We start from the raw sequence: 17,315 nt of genomic DNA, 5'->3' as shown, positions 1-17,315 counted from the left end.
AAAGTTCTGGTAGCTTACTTTTGGGTAAAACTTAACTTGAATAAATCGTACATTATAATGCATGTGAGTTACAAAATTTTAAAACTTTTTAAGGAACATATGCTTTTTAGCTTCAAGCACATTCTTATTGAGATATATAAAAATATATATCAAAAAATAAAAGAAGTAAATAGCATAATTGATACTGTAGAAGACTACAAGTTTTAAAATGTATTTTGACATTTTTTTAACAATTTAATTTGGTGATCGACAGTTTTTAAAGTTTACATAAAATATCAGAATGGCCATTAAGTATTAAAAGGCACTTTAAACAAAAATAGTAAAATATAATCCGCCACCATTAAAATTTAAGTTCTTTTTCTTCTGAAAACTAATGAAAAAAAAAAAGTAACTAACTTAGAAAAATAAAACTTTTTTAGTTTACTTAATAAATAAAAAGCTGGCCAGAAAAAAAATAAAAAAATTCAAAGAAAAAATCCAGAAATTTTGCACAAAAAAAAAATAAATAAAAGGACAGACAAAACTTATTGCTTCTTAAAATATGTCTCACGAAAAGTATATATATATGAAAATTTGTTTTTTTGTAATTTTTACCCTGAAAAAAAAAAATCACGGCCATTTTAGAGTCCGGCCTGTAACACTTTAAATTGTAGTAAAAATTAAAAAAAAAATTTTGATAGAAAAAAATCGTATTGAAAGCTTTGATAGAAGTAACTGAAACTTGATGATAAAAAACAAAATCCAATAAAGTAGCAACGCCTGATACGATTTAATTTGATTTTATCATCTAAAAGAAGCTTAAAAACTATTTCTATAAAAATCTATAAAATAGAACTATAAGATATTTTACAATCCATCATCAATTGCTATATATAAAAAAAACTTGAAAAACAATAAAATTTTAGCACAAAAAAAAATTCTTAGAAACTAAACTGTCGTTTTAAGAAAAACAAAAAATTATTATAACTAATTTTTTTTTATTAAGCAACCTGACACAGAAATGATTAAAAACTAAAGTAGAAACAATTAAATTAAACGCAAAGAAATAATTATTCTAATCACGTGTTGTGGTCGCTCACGTTCAAATAAGAGTTCGACTTTTGGGAAATCCCCGACAAATTCAGGTGGTTGCCGTGGGGCGAGTGGTTGTCATGGTGATTGTTGCCGTGGACCGCCTGCGAGTAGACCGAGGAGGCGCGGTTGGGGTTGCGCCCCCGCGACCTGCTTATCATGCTGATGACGTCATCCTTCCTCACCCTGCTGACGTTGTGGTTGCCTAGCAACAGCGCCCTCCACGCCAGCTCCTGACGCAGCCGGTCGAGCGCGATGATGTGGTCCACCGACCGCGACACGTTCACCACGTACGTCTCGAACGACTGTGACGTCACAACCGCGCTGCTGTCCTCTTGAGCGCCCCCCTGCGACTGCGTGTTCTGAGTTGTCGAGTCGTTCAGCGAGTCTTCGTCGCTCAGTGGCGCTTCGAGCTGTAAACATGTTTAATTGATTTTTTAACAGTTAACACCTGTGTATAAAAACTTCACGTCTCAATGTTAATCATGATTTCATAATAAAGAAACATTTTAAATGCTTTTATACTTTTTTTCGGTACTTATTTTTTGCTAAAATGTTAACAAATTAAAAATACGTTGACTTTTAATTTGAAAAGCTTTAAAAAATTCAATAGAAAATCCAACAAAAACTCACATTTTGCGCGCCGGAAGCGGCCATGAGCGCCATGATTTCCTGGTCGGTATTTTCCGAACTATTGAGGGGGAGACCGCTGACTATTTCGTAAATAACCCCGGATGTGGAATTTGTGTTGGTCTGTTTGAAATAATCCAACTGTTCACGAGTGGTACAAAAAACAAGAGGTTGATTATTTGTTAAGTTTATCAGGAAAAAATTGAAAATTTTTTATTTATTTATTATCAAAAAATAATATTAAAGATTTATTTATCAGACACAAAACTACGTTTGAATTCGCAATTTAATTATATAGGAAGCAAATTAAAAATCTTCCATTTAAGTACTACAGTTTTTTTAAGTTAGATACTTTCTTACTTATAAAGTTAATATTTAATTGTTAAATGTTGTGATGGTCAGCTAAGTTTTCTACTTATCAATTTAAAACTTTCCACGGTCAACACCAGTTGTGTTATAATAAGCAAAATCTATCTTAGTATTAAGTACGCAGTTTATTTTTTTTGTTAAGACTAAACTTTAAATCATCAAGTAACACAAGCTTATTAATTTTTGCACCGCAATCTAACAAACCTTTAAATTTTAGACAAAACTTAAAGTCAACAAAAAAACTTCTTTTCACTAATGAAAACCTTAACATTGTTGAAAATGTTAACAAAAAAATCCAAAGCAATGATTCTATGATGTTGAAACGCATCATATGTACTAAAACCCTTTAAAAAATGTTGAACCTGACAGCTATAAAGTGGCAGAATAAAGTTGTTATTGTTTGGGGGTCGAAATAAACTCAACACAAACAACCAAGCCATATCCATTATCTATATTTACACAATTGTATTTCACAAAAAAGTCAAATATGTAAAGTTTTTATAAGCGGCTTGTTAAATGGAATATATGGTGATACAGGTTATTTGAAAAAGCTTGTTTGTTTTAAAAATACCTTAGTTTTTTCATTCCAAACCGTATTCTTTATCTATTTCAACAAAGTTACTTCAAAACATTTTAGTCAAAATTAGCAGTAATTTGATGAAGAACGGCTTGCAATTTAAAAGTTAAAGTTAAAAAAAAAACTCAGATTTTTGTTCATAAGAATATACCTTAGAAAAGGACTTTCTGAAGAAATTGCTGGAGAACGATTTAGATCTGTATAAGGAAATTCGAATTCTTTTTCTCAATACGATGTCCATCGAAGCTGGGTGGCTCAATCTTACGTGAACCTGTATTATGACGTAATATGTGATTAACAAAGTCTATTTGCAATATATATATATTATTAGGAGATGACAAAACAAGACATTAGTTGATTTCAATACGCGTTTTAAAATATAGTGAAGACTAGCAGTACACCAAAATAATAAAACTTCTACCATTAAAACCATAAATATGACCTTAAAAAACAAAATCACAATCAGTATAAAGTGTGCCAACTGTTATTAAATGTACTGTAAAAATAAATATATTGTAAAAATACAGCTCATTTTTTGCATTCAAAACATAATTTCCGAAATAAGGCAATTATAAAGTAATATTTAGAAGCCAACAAAGATTCAAACCTTTATGACGACATAGACGGCTTTGTTGCTGGGAGTGACGACGTTAAGCGCGGGGTTGTCATGGATCGATGAATCCCAAGATACGAGTCCGCTCACCACTCCGTCATGCTGTTGATTAAAAATAAATCATAAGTTATTAAAATAAAATTAAAACTACACAATTTACGTAAATTTTATAACAAGTACAAACATTATCGGTTTTTATTGCTACTTTTTAAAAATAAACATTAAAAAAATACTTGAGAAATATACATGATACATATTAATATAGTTTTAAACATCAGAATATTTTCAACGAAGCTTTTATCAAACTGATCAAAGTGTATTAATAAGTTTGGTATAATAAGATAACTTAAAATAGAAGGGTAAATGTGAGAATATACTTAAATAAAACAAACTTTAGATACTCTTTATAATAAGTACTAAAACCAATGTTTATGAGCTACTTATTTGAAATAGACAATGTAAAAAAATGTTTGAGATAGACATGAAGGTACATATTAATACAGTTTTAAATTGAAATGTTTTAAATAAAGCCTTTTATAAACTAATTAAAGTGTGTTTAAAATGAAAAATTCGTACACTTAACTATTCTTAGACAGTAATTAACACCTTGCTCAACTTATAATAAATGTAAAATTTAAGCATAACTTACAAAGTCTTATAAGATCAACTATTTAGGTCATTAAAAAAATTAAACCAAAACTTTATTCCGACAGTTACTCGTTTTATAAATTGTTTTTTAGCATAATTTATATTCTACACAACAACCAACTAGCACTGGTTTACGTTACCAGACAAAATGCTATTGTTTTAAATAAAAAAGAATTTTAATATCTATAATATTAAATCTGCCCACATTGAAAATAAAAGTTCTAGAATGAATAACATTAAAAAAATTTGCAAATGTTAAATAAAAAACATATAAAATTTAATATTAAAACTGCCCACATTTTAAATAAAAAGTATTCGAATGAAATATAACATTAATACTAACACTGGCTTGCGTCGGCCGGACGAACTGAAGCGTGACGAAGCTGCCCACATTTTCATCCTGAAGGTCTGACTCGAGTCCTGCGGGTGTCCTCATAACGTCCATGTTGTCCACTTCATCCGGGTCCAGGTCCAAGTACAAGAGCGGTACGTGACTCTCCACTCCTTCGGGGGCGACCCTATGTTGAAGGTAAAAAGTTTTATAACTAATTGTAATTTTGTTTAACATTACAATTCGGATTAAATTTTTTTTAGCGCTTATACTAGTTCCCCTCCTTTCGGGCGACACTGGGTGGTAACATAGTTTAATTTCAGGTTTTAATTTTTTTGGAAAACTAAGTTCATAATGCAACACTTACAATACAAAAAACAGGGGCGATCCTTGAAGGTTTGTAAATAAATTGGTTTAAAAAAAAATTGTACAGGTTAAAGTGTTGTAAAATGCCAATATTCAACTATTAGTTTTTTCGGCGATTAAATTTAAAAAATGAACAGATGACACTTGTTTGAAAAAACTGTTAGAGGAAATATTTTTATGTCACATGCAGAAAAATGTAAACTAGTATTTAACTTTTATAAGGCCACATAAAAATTGTGTTAAAATTTGATTTTTATTTACAAGAAACTATGTACGTATAAGCGAGTACAGTGAAAATTTCCATAGCGCTAGTGAAGAATATTTTTTATATATTATACATCTTAGGCTCTTTAAATACATAATATACTCAACAAACTGCAAGTATATTTAAACATAAATAAACATACAAAAATCGTACCATTTATCATTAGGACTACCAGGTATGCCCTTCCCACCGACTTGCGCGAGTTCCATCTCAGTAGTCAGTTGTTTCCACTGATCGAATAATTTCATCTCACGTTCACTTTCAAGTGCTGTCTTGTCTGTAAATTATATAAGTATATTTGATAAAGTTTAAATGAAACTCTACTGATCGAATAATTTTATCTCAAGTGTTGTCTTTTCTTAAATTGGTGGTAATTAGTTATTTTTAATGCAGTAAAGTAAAAAATAAAAAAAATAAATTTTAAAAATCTGACTGTTTAGGATAGTTAATTGCCGTTCTTTCGTTACTAGTTTATGCAATTATATTCAGTACTTGTAGCAGTAAGTTTTTTTTTAAAAACAACTAGTTATGCTAAAAATAAAAGTATTACTTCCCATAAAATAGTTCAATTTTCTTGTAGAATAAAATACATGGTTGCCACTGATCAAGCTAAGAAAAATTTCCTGACTTTTTACCAAAATTTTCCTGACTTTTCTAAATCAAACTCTTCAATTAAACTGATTCAAAATACATAATCTAACACTTAAAACTATATAAAGCTTTCAATCTAATTTTATTACAGGTTAAAAACAACAGTTTTTTGCTGAATTCTATCATCAAACTTCCAGTACATCACTTAAACTATCTGTGTATGATTGATGTTTGTAATAATAAGCTCTATCAGCAAAATACTTGTATTATTACCTAATAAACACAGCTTGTCTGAAAAAAGACACAATTTTTTAGCATTTCCTAGCATAAATGTATCTAGATAAACAATTGACATATAAGGAACTTTTACTATAAAAACCTTGAATTAATAACAAATTTTCACAACTAAAATCTTAAAACAATAACAAGTATTTACAGTTGAAACCTTAAAACAATAAAGAACACATTTTTTTATAATTTCCGAGCTTAAATATATCTAAATAAACGAAACGACATATAAGGAAATTTTACAATTAAAACCTTAAAACAATAACGAATTTTTACAGTTAAAACATTAAAACAATAACGAACTTAATCAAATACTGTTTTTTTAAATGTATGTACTAAAATTTAATTTCTCCGTTTTTTAGTTAGCACTTCAACCTTTTCATCTAATTAAGATATGGTTTCCTTCATGCATACCGCTTAATTTTCTTGGCAGTTAAAATCATTTGCCTCATTTTATTTAAATCGCTCTCATCTGCTGCCTCTACACTTGTTAAAGAGAATCTTTTCTCTAAATCAAGCCACAACTTATGGGCTTTATTTATTTCTTTTTGGCACTCATTTATTTTTACTTCATTTATAAAATATTTCCTCTTATCATTTAGTAAAAAATTGTAACAAATAAATATACTCTTATTTACTTTAAAAACTTAAGTTACTCTAAAAAAAATACAAATAATAAGTAATCTTAGTCTTGGCATACTCCTCTCTTATAATTTATGTTATAAATTTAAACAACTTTAAAAAAATTATAAAGAGGTAAAGTATACACATTAACTTGTTACATAAAATACTAAACTAACTGCTTAGTTATAAAGAACTCAATTATTTACTTAAACAAAAAAACATTTTGATTCGAAAATTATGCTAGATAAACTTTTGTTTATATATCACAGTTTCACTATGGTAGTGTCCTTGCTACAGATCATCAATACTTAAAAGCTTACTTAATCAGCTTGTTCAAGTAGGGTACTTGTTTAATATGTTAATAGAAAATTTTTGCAGTTTTGTAAAGAATATTTTACTAACTTATACCAGATGAAGGCATTGGAAATAAAATTAAATTTCTAGGAAAATTTTGGAGTTTTTTTCTGACTTTGAAGGACTTTTAATTAATTTCTACCATTTGAACGCTTTGGAAAACAAGGAATTTTCTAAATTTAAACTGACAAAATCTGACTTTTTTTAAATTTTATCAAATTTCCTGACTTTTCCTGACTTTTTTTCAAAACCCCCCATTTTTTCCATATTTCCTGACTTTTGTAATTTTTTCAAATTTTTCCTGACTTTTCCTGACCGAGTGGCAACCCTGAAAATATAACATTATCTCTATTATTTTTTATGAACACAGAATAGCTAAAAACTAATGGTTTTACATTTTATAGTCTTCATTAAAAACCTTCTTTTTTGGTGATGGCGTCAATTTCTCTGGTCAGGTGGACTTTTCTCCTGTTCAGACATTTCAGCCACTGGTCAGCCAGATATTTACTGTCCCTGTCCTGGTATGAGTCCAGCCCTGGCGCTCTGTAAAGAAGTTTAAAAATGTTAATAACTAAGTAATTTTTAATAGTTTCATCAAATAAACTTGATTTTATGCATGGATAATAAAAACATGCTTAATAAAAAAAATAAATTATACAGGATTTGTTGTCATTATACAGTTCTGACAAAATTTAATTTCTGTTAACTTTGCAAATTTCTAAAATTCATAAAACAAAGTCAGACCAATTGTTTTAGTAAAAGACAAAGAAACAAGTATATTAAATTAAATATTTTTATTGAGCTTATTAGTATTCAAATACGCAACAAAAGTTTTAAACAAACTTGTCACTAATGGTTGAAATACTTCCCGCCAAAACGCTTCCCAAATTTTCACACAAAAGAGGTAAGGAACCTGATTTTTCAATAGGCGCTATTTGCACTTCTAGCCTCCTGGATAGACCCTGAATTATAAAAGTTTTTGTATTTACAAAATAATAGCACTTTATTTCATATAGATAGGCATTATTACTGTAATGCTATAATCTTCAATCAAAAGCAATATTGGCTAGTTAAAAAATTATCCTTAAGCAATAAATATTAATATGGTTGCTAAGTTTTCGTTTGTTGTCATATTATTGTTATTATTAAATTTCTAATAAACTTAACAAAAACCATTGTTTAAATTTAAACGACAAACTGGAAAAATATAATTAATTTTTATAATAAATAGAAATATCAAACCTGTTTAAGCATGAAACAGCCGCAACTGGGGTTATTACTTCTATTTTCAACTTGAACGGGTTCGTAATTTCCATTATCCGTCAACTCCATTATCCGAACATCCAACCGCAATCTCTTTGTTACTTCCGACCATCTGGTTGTATTATATTTTACTATTTGATGTCTATATACAGAGTTTTCTTAAGAAGAACTCGTAAATCAGTTTATATTCAAAACACGAACAAAATCTAAATAGGTATAAATTTAGCACGGATATCCCTAAAACTAACGCTTCACCTCTAACTCTTAGAGTAATATATCTTATACAAAGTCTTTAATATGTAGAACCCATGATAACTGCAACTTTTTTATAAGGCACGCAGTAAAAATTGAAATTCTTGGATTTAAAACTTAATACAGAAATATATCGCAGACTCGCGAATAAACTACTTTAGAGAAACAAAATAGTTAAATTTCATTTTGGAACATCGCTAGTCTAAACTTGGCTTTGCAAGATGACCCAGAGAAAACATAAATTAAAACGACTAATGTTTCCTTTTAACTGATTTTAAGACCCAGTAATATTTCAGCAAACAATTTTTTTTACAAAAAAAAAAAATTCAAACCTCTCCTGCAAATTCTCCTCGATTTCTTCCGACCTCTCCTCGATCCGCTGCACGTTTCTCCTCTTCTCCTTTTTGTCGCCACCACTAGATGTCTCCCTCCGCTCCTCCCTTCTGCTCCTGCTCCTGTGCACCTTGTGGTGGTGGTTGCTGGGCGTTTTGGGGTGGTTGTCGACGTAGCGGTTGCGGTGGCCCCACACTTCTATCGACAGCGAGCAGTTTTCCATCTGAACGTTGTCCAGGTCGAACAGGAAGTCGGAGGAGTGATCGAACCGCACTGAGAGGGAGGATCTGGAGGAAAATAATTATTATACAAACAAACTAAACTATTTATTTTAAGAACAAATGCAAATAATATTACGTTGTTATAAGTTTAGTTATCATATGTAGGAATCGAAAACGCGGAAAAAGTATTTCAAAATATTTTTAATATAAATTTAAGTCAGAGGAGTGATCGAACCTCACTGAGAGGGAGGATCTGGAAAAGAGTTGATAAAAAATTAATTAAACATATTTACTTTTAAAATTAAATATTTAATTAACTAAAAAATATAAACTTTTACATAAAATATATAAAAAAATCTAAAAAATGTAATAAGTAAATTTAAACATCATGCAGTATTTAAATTAAGAGGACCTTGGTATGTTAAATTATTTAAACTTATATCTAAAACAAAATATTTTAAGTTCAAAGTTATTACAACTTTATGAAAGAATTTTACAAAATTAGCATTTAAAGGTCTGAAGAAGTTGTATTGAAAAAACAAGTTTTATTAAAACAAGTTAAACAAGTGTTGTCTGAGTTTTAAACCTTACTTACAATGAGAATAAGATATTTTAAATGTTTAAATATTACTGATCTCAACCAAAATGTACAACTACATAAACAATATTTGTTAATGTTTAGTTGCATGAGATAAGAAGCAGAGATAGTTAAAAATCAGGACTTTTATTAAATATAAAAAGAAGTAATTTCAAAAAAAAAATTTGAGTTAAATTTTTTTTATAAAGTAGACTGAGTTTATAGAGCTATTAGATGAATGCTGTTAAACTGTTTTACAATAAGTAGTTAAAAGTTGAAATAACTAAATAAACATTAAACTAAAAACGAAAAGTAATTAATCAAATACAATCACATGACTTTAAAAAATTCCCAAATATCACCAAAATAAAGTCTAGCCAGTATTTAACAAAACAAACCTGAGATTTACAAAAATAACTTTAAAATAGTATGAGTGATAAAAAAACGTCAAAAATAATTTTCTTTATTGTGTTATTTAACATTTAAAAGGAAATATTTTGATGAATTTTGTAACAGTTACAAGTTAATCAAGACAAAAGTTAGCTGAAACAAGTTTTAAATACTATTATTAAATAGATTATAGAGTAATAAATAAGTACACAATTACTTTAATAAAAATCAAGAAAAAATTTTTTGAGAATGTTCAGCTGAAATTTCAAATTAAAAAAAAAGAGAAAAAATTCTAGTATCAGTTTTGAAAATTTTGTCTTTTCAGTGTTATATAGTTGTAAAAATATCTTTCCGTAAAACTTTGAAATAACACAATAAAATTAAATAAAACGTGACTTCGTCTATTTTTACTAATTATAATAAAATGCAAATTATGCAGCAAATATTGGTAGGTGCGTCAGTATTTTTTAAATTTAAACTTATGAAATGGTTTGAAAAGTTGCTATACAAAGAAATACCTAAATAAGTTAGTTTAAACAATAAAAAATTGCGTTGTAAGTTTAAAAGTGATGCAGCTTAAAACTGATAAAGTCAATTAGAACGAACATAAGTGTAAATACTGGAACAATGCAAGCTATTTACCGCACAAATTCTTATTAATAGATAGTGTCTGGAGTTGCAGAAAACATTTACACATTGTTAAACTGCATATAGTGTTAGCATATACTATAATATAAAATATAAATATTTACATTTTTTCTTTGATAAACTAAATTTGTTTATTTAGATTCAAAATTTGTATTATTAAGCCAACTTGCTTAATACGTAAATTAATTATATAAAACGAAAGCAGCTGTAAAATAATTAAAACAAAACTTATCAACTATATAAAAAACACAGACTCTAAAATATCTTTCATTAAAACTTCACTATAAGAATGTAGATTTTGCAACTTGGGTTGATATTACAGTATTTCTCATTAACAGCAATCAATAAAGCCAAGCTTAACTTGTGTGTTATACAAACTAAAAAACATAAGTAAACATCTATGTATTTAAATAGAAATTAACTATTATACAATACAACTTCTTAATAAAACTATTTTTAGCTTAAATTTTGCTCAGTTTAATATTTTTTACAAGCAGTTATAAAACTAACACAGTTTATACAGGTTCATTTAAATATTAAATTAAATAGTTATAATCATTATAACTATTTTAACAGCACTGATAGTTTTTACAAAAAACCAGTGCTCCCGGATTTATGCAAATATGCACAGGTTAAGGCCATAGGGGGGGGGGGGTAGGCCATGTTTTTTACAAGTTGATCTTATTTTATAGAGTTTTTACTAAGCTTCAAGTTGCTTTTTACCGTTTTTAAAAATTCGAATTAGTTTTTGAGATATGACCGGCCAAAGTCGGGCCGCATAACAGGTTCCTTATGGGGAAGGAAAAACTAAAACGGCGAAAAAAGACTAATGCATTCAAAATCTATCTCCTCCTTCATTTTTTAAGCAATCTTCTTTAAACTTTAACAGTCTATTCTTTATACAATAACAAAAAAACGTTATTTGTGACTTTAAAAAATTTCAAGTAAAAATACATTTTTTTTGAAAAAAAAAAAAAATTTTTGATAAAAAATAACTTTTATTCTTTAATTTTTGTCATAAAATTTTTATTTTTTTAAATTATTAAAATTCACAAATAACGTTTTTTTCTCATAATGTAAGGAACATTTCCTGAAAATTTGAAGAAGATTGCTTGAAAAATGAAGGAGAAGATAGATTTTAAAGCCCGTTTTTAAAAACTCGAGAAAAACGGCTTTAAAGTTACCCTTTGTATACCCTTTATAAAGACAACCCTTTATATAACCGGTCATAAAAAAAAAGTTACTTAATATTTTTAAAATCTAAAAAAAGCATCTGAAAGATTATGAAATTTACTATAATATAAGTCTATATGTTATTTTTGGTCAAAAAATGGCTTCTACCCCCCCCTATGGCCTTAATACAAAAATGTTTACAAAGATTAGGTTTTAACTGAATTCTAACGACTATATCAAAAAATAATATATACCGGTTAAAATAATCGAGTACATACTTGTTTACCAACAAATCTTAAATTTCTTAAATGCCATACATCGATCAATCATCCAATATTACATTTACTGGTTTAAAAGTCATATTACGTCCGTAATAGTTTTAATAGATTTAAAAGTTTAAAATTAAACCGTTTATAAAAGTTAACATTATTGTTGTCAACTAAAGTTTAAATATAATTTAATCAAACTAACTGATGGGTGGGTGAAACTTCTTCGGGGGTTATTTTCGGCGGGACCACGGTCAAAGGGTGGTTTCCCCCTGGAAACGAATACTGGCACTGCACGAAGGGCGAAAGTGTCGGAGTCAGCCCGCACGCTTCAATTACTTTCAATCTGGGGGATTTTTTATTTATATAAATGAGCAAATAATAAGAAAATTTTTATTATGTAGTTAAACTGTAGAAAAAAAAAATTATATAAAAAATAACTTTCAATCTAGGACAAAATTGTTTAATTGCTTAGTTAAGTTAAACAGAATAATATGAATAGTAAAAAATTATAATTAATTAAAACAAAAAAGCTTTATTCTAGAAGTACTTTATGTAAAATATCGTGTAAAAGTCATGTTTACGTCTGGTTTTAAAAGATTACATTGTAAATTTTTTATAAATACTTTTAACTTTTACCTACTTGACTACTAGGTAAACCTAGTCTATTAGCAACTTAAATAAAAATGTTTTAAATTTAGGGTAAAAATTTTAACTTTAAAGATTTTATAGTCAAGAGAATTTTTGTTTTTGAAGTTCTTCTTGCTGTGCAAACGAAAAAACAAAACAATAAAGATTTTGTGAATTAAAAACTTGGTTCTAAAAATTTAGAAACAAAGTTATAACTTATACTATAAATTATAGATTATACTGCCAATTGTATTTAAAATTCAAAAAAAAAACAGTTTCAAACCTGCAAACAATTTTGCTTTTCTTCTTCATAGCAACGGCGTCGCTGTTCTGCTGGTTGCCATGCAGGTTGGTGACGTCATCACGCAACAGTACGTCATCATCGATGTCGTCATCGGTTGCCATGGAGTTGGAGGAGGAGTCCATGTTGTTGCCAAGCAGCTCCGCAATGTCATCGTCTCCATCCAACCGTATCCTCTGAATTGACACTGTCAGTTTTCCGGCAAGCTGGAATTATAAAAAGAAGTCTTTTAATTTGTATATTTTCAACGTAAAAACTTAATTTTTTAACAACTAACTAACAACAACTTATTTAATCATACTTTTAAAACTAATCAAGTACAGTAGACTACCGCTTAAGTACGCACTTTTTTGGTACGCACCCCGCCTTAAGTATGCACTTATCTTGAAAGACAAAATCAAGAATCCATTGTCATTTCAGCATAGAAAATCCTAAGAAGTTCCCTCATATTATCACGGGAGACATATGTTGGCTTTGGTGGTGCAACTTTACCTTTATCCTTAGGCTTGTTTCGTAAAGTCATTTTCTGACTAAATACTTATGTAGTGGTTGCAAAAAAGTGAAAAGAATAATGATACTTGAGCTGTAATGGTATAAAATAAATAAATCTAGATGACAAAGTTAAAAAAACCTACAAATACAACATATTTAAGTCATAATTTAATTTAAATGTACACACATCGATGTTTTGAAAATGTTTGGTAAACAAAATGTAGTTTGTTACTTTCCATCTAACAAAACAAAATATGAAAAATATAGCTTAATATTCTTTTTATATCATTGACTGACATTGACTTTCTATATTAAATGTATGTATTAATTATGTATAAAACTTTTTATAAAAAAAATAAATCATTTTAAAATCTATTAAATAATTTTGCAGATTAGAATTATGTATTAAATATTACTTAAAATAAAAACACTTGTTTATTTGGCTTAATTATTTGATGGCTAGTTTTAAGAAAGAAAACAAACAACTAAATTTCATACTATACTATGTCATCAAAAAGTATGCACTACCCGTGCTAAGTACGCACTTTTTTGTCGGGTTCAATTTGCGTACTTAAGCGGTAGTCTACTGTATCTTAAATATTACAAAATAGGACACATTTTGGTAGTTTATAAAAAATCTAACAAAAATTATACTTGTACATGATAACTTATTACTGTGTTAGTAATCTGCATTTAGCATACAACTCTTAAACAGTACTAGACATTAAAAAAAAAAAAAAGTTACATCTAAACTTTAAAAACAAAATAATCATAATAAAATAAAAACACATACCATTCCCTGCTGATTGATGATAGGTACCGGATAAGTGAGTGGTTCATCTTGCAACAAGCAGTTGAGAAACACATTTGCCACCCCAATGATTGATTGCGGGTTGTCTATCTCGTTGAACGGGTCGTTACTTGTAGTGTACTCCTATTAAAGAAGTGATTTAAATTAAGTTATTAAATAAATGTTGTTGTAGTTGTTTTACACTGATTAGCAATTATTATAATATAAGAACAGCTTTGCTATTTTAAAACTTGCCATGGTTTTCTTTTCGAAACAGTCGTACAAGTAAACACATACATATATATACCTCAAACAGTTTAATAACACTTATTTTAAAATTACCTTTTTTGAAGCAATTATATATTCTATGTAATACACATATACTAAGTATTTTTAAGCTCACTTTAAGTTCACCCTGATTATATTTGAAACAAATAAAAACAAATTATACAGTAATCTTCCTTTATTCTACCAACATATGTTTCTGTGTGTCAACGAATCAACACACTTCAACTGGGTTCTGTAAAAAAATAATTACTGTAATGAGAGAATAGAAGCATAGAATAAAGTTGAAGTGTGTTGATTCGTTGACACACAGAAACATTTGTTGGTAGAATATAGGAAGATTACTGTATAATTTGTTTTTATTTATATTCCAGTGAAGTTACTTTACTAGGATCTTTTGTTAGCAAACAATTAAAACTATATTTTGAACAGTTATTTTTGAAACAGTCATACAACTAACTTTAAATTCATCCTGATTATTCTTGAAGCAGTCATACATTTCTCTCATCTCGTACAAGCGATCGTTCAAAGTGTCCACGCTCCACTGCTGCTCGTCTCTTCCCTGCCGGATCACCTTGATCGCCGGCTCACACATCAGTGTTCCTTCCTGTGAAAAATATATGCAAGATTGAACGCATTATTACGTCATATATAAGGAAATTCTTGTTTAATCATTTGAACCAAATAAATGTTACATTACACGTTAATAAATACATTTAAATTCTTGAGAAATATATTAGAAAAAGAGGTTGTTTAGGAAGTGAGGTTCTAATATAACTCCTGATTAGAAATTCGGATTTAATGTTATTTATTTATCACTAATTTAATTTCAAAAATAACAGGTCAATAAGAGTCAAGAACTTTCTTACATTTTATAAGCAAATTAGATTTAGACCAAACATAAGTCACATAAAATATTATTTATAAAATTAAAAACTAACAGGTCGATTAGGGGTGAGGTTTTTGATGGGCACCCTCAATATAACGGCGAATATGGTGTCTTTGTTCATCTCATCACTCATCGTGTTAGCTTCGTTCACCAAGGCGTGCGCTTTGACCAGGTGATTGCGCAGTTCAAGTAAGCACTCGTTGAAAACACGCACTCTGGTGGATATAATTTTTATTATTAGAGTTCACAATTGGAGTTAAAAAGTGTATACTTAATATTTTTTGTAGAGCAAAGTTTTGCCCTACAGGGCTATTGAGCTATAACTAAGTTCTTCTTTAAATTATTCTTTTAAAACTTATAAACAGTATAACAACAAACTAATTGGTAAACTTCAAACAGTAATGTGCTGATCTTTAGTTAAGATCATTTATGTGTGATAACTTAAAGTATTGATACATGACTTTGAAACGTGCTTGAGTTATATGACTTTAAAACTTGTTTAATTTTAAACAAGCATTTAATAATTTTTGTCAGCTTTAAACTATTGTGTTTCTATTTAACTTTTGAAATTTTCGTAAAATTAAACAATTGAAGTCACAACTAAACAATTAAAACATTTAAAAATATGGACACAAAAAAAAAAATCTGAAAAACAAAAAAGCAACAGCTTGTAGCAAGAATCACAATCATAGTAGTCTTAATTCAAAAAAACATAATTGTACAACTTGACGTATATTCTGATATTTAAGTTACATATTTTTAATAAAAACTTTAATCAAGTTATTTTAACTATTTTAATAAAATATATCGTACCTTTCGTTCTTCTGCCTGTACGCGTTGTTCAGTTGCGCCTGTTGCGTCATAGTGGCCGGCTGATCGTGAAGGTTGAGGGGAACGGAGGTGCTGCCGTGCATCGACGACGACGTCATTACGGATGACGTCATATTCGGTGACGTCATAATGCTGTTGGAAGGCGACATCATGGAGAGCTGGTCTTTCAGCGACTGGATTTCCTGTGTGGGAAATAAATAAACTTATAGAAAAAAGTTAGAAAAAGATACTTAAAAAATTGTAAGTATTTAAAATTCTCCTTATAGTTTGTAAATTTATTTTATTTTTGTTTAACTTTTTGTTCAAATTAAATGTTATTATGTTTATTATCTATAAAATAAATAAACAAATAGTTTTAAAAGTTTAACAAAAGTAAAATTTAATATAAAAATTATTATTTTTGAAATTAGTTTTTGACTTTTTAAATGAATAAATATAAATGTTTATTAAAATTTATACAGAAATACTTAAAACATAAATTAAAAATATAATGATCCTTGTAAAAGTTTAAAAATATGTTTTGAAGTTGTAATTAAATCTTAAAATTACAGTCAAATTATTAATCAAAGCAAATAGATTAAGTCAGCTTAAAAGGTAAATTTATGTTAAACTGCAGTCTATCATGTCATCTTGAAGTTAAATCTCAAAGATAATCTATAAAAAAATGTTTTATTCTTTTATACAAGTTGAATGCGACTTCATTCTGCTAATCGATTCGTCTTACTTGAATGTTTAACATTGTATAACTTTGAACTTATTGCTACAGAATTTGAATTATAATGCAATGTATTTTACGTACTGAATATAATCACAAATGATTTGCATAGCTTTGTTAAACATTTATGCACTTTAATAAAACCTTTAAAACTTTCACATATATTAATTACTTATTATATAACTTATACTTTAGTTAAACTTGAGAATGGGTCGAACTAACTATTTATTTCTATATATTTTTGTAAGTTCGTTTTAAACTTAGTTTCAAATCACATAAAACTTTAAGGCAAAACTAGTCAGCATACAAATACTTTAGCTTTGCTTAATAATTATTTTCTCTTTTGACTCAAATAATAGTTAATTGTTGAATAATTTATGCATGACTGACTATTTAATTACCTACAAACTTTTAGTGAAGTTTAAGTCAACTAATTTTTCTGTATTTTAAAGTTTAATAGTTAATTTGCTCAATTTTTAATCTATTAACAATAAGTATTTAGTTTATTCTGAATTATTGTTATTTTTAATAC

General features: G+C 28.1%; 1 protein-coding gene across 1 annotated transcript in view; it reads right to left on the bottom strand.

The window, feature by feature from the left end:
- Positions 1–448: 448 nt before the first annotated feature.
- LOC145837170 (kinesin-like protein KIF13A) overlaps positions 449–17,315 on the bottom strand; it is a 38,990-nt gene continuing 22,123 nt past the window's right edge. The window contains exons 15-31 of the mRNA XM_082944938.1: positions 16,051–16,250; positions 15,290–15,452; positions 14,809–14,955; positions 14,067–14,207; positions 12,764–12,987; positions 12,056–12,196; positions 8,575–8,862; positions 7,970–8,102; positions 7,571–7,689; positions 7,146–7,270; positions 5,024–5,147; positions 4,252–4,426; positions 3,255–3,362; positions 2,799–2,918; positions 2,433–2,519; positions 1,705–1,824; positions 449–1,484 (exon numbers count right to left, since the gene is read on the bottom strand). Of these exons, the coding sequence (XP_082801064.1) occupies positions 1,059–1,484; positions 1,705–1,824; positions 2,433–2,519; positions 2,799–2,918; positions 3,255–3,362; positions 4,252–4,426; positions 5,024–5,147; positions 7,146–7,270; positions 7,571–7,689; positions 7,970–8,102; positions 8,575–8,862; positions 12,056–12,196; positions 12,764–12,987; positions 14,067–14,207; positions 14,809–14,955; positions 15,290–15,452; positions 16,051–16,250 (2,841 nt within the window). The 3' untranslated portion in view covers positions 449–1,058. The remainder of the gene's footprint in view (positions 1,485–1,704; positions 1,825–2,432; positions 2,520–2,798; positions 2,919–3,254; positions 3,363–4,251; positions 4,427–5,023; positions 5,148–7,145; positions 7,271–7,570; positions 7,690–7,969; positions 8,103–8,574; positions 8,863–12,055; positions 12,197–12,763; positions 12,988–14,066; positions 14,208–14,808; positions 14,956–15,289; positions 15,453–16,050; positions 16,251–17,315) is intronic.

Source organism: Thalia democratica, chromosome 5 (assembly GCF_965202585.1).
Source record: "Thalia democratica chromosome 5, ktThaDemo2.hap1.1, whole genome shotgun sequence".
In the NCBI taxonomy this organism is placed as follows: Eukaryota; Metazoa; Chordata; class Thaliacea; order Salpida; family Salpidae; genus Thalia; species Thalia democratica.
The sequence above is the reverse complement of the archived record's forward strand: the minus strand, read 5'-3'. Positions and strand labels throughout refer to the sequence as shown.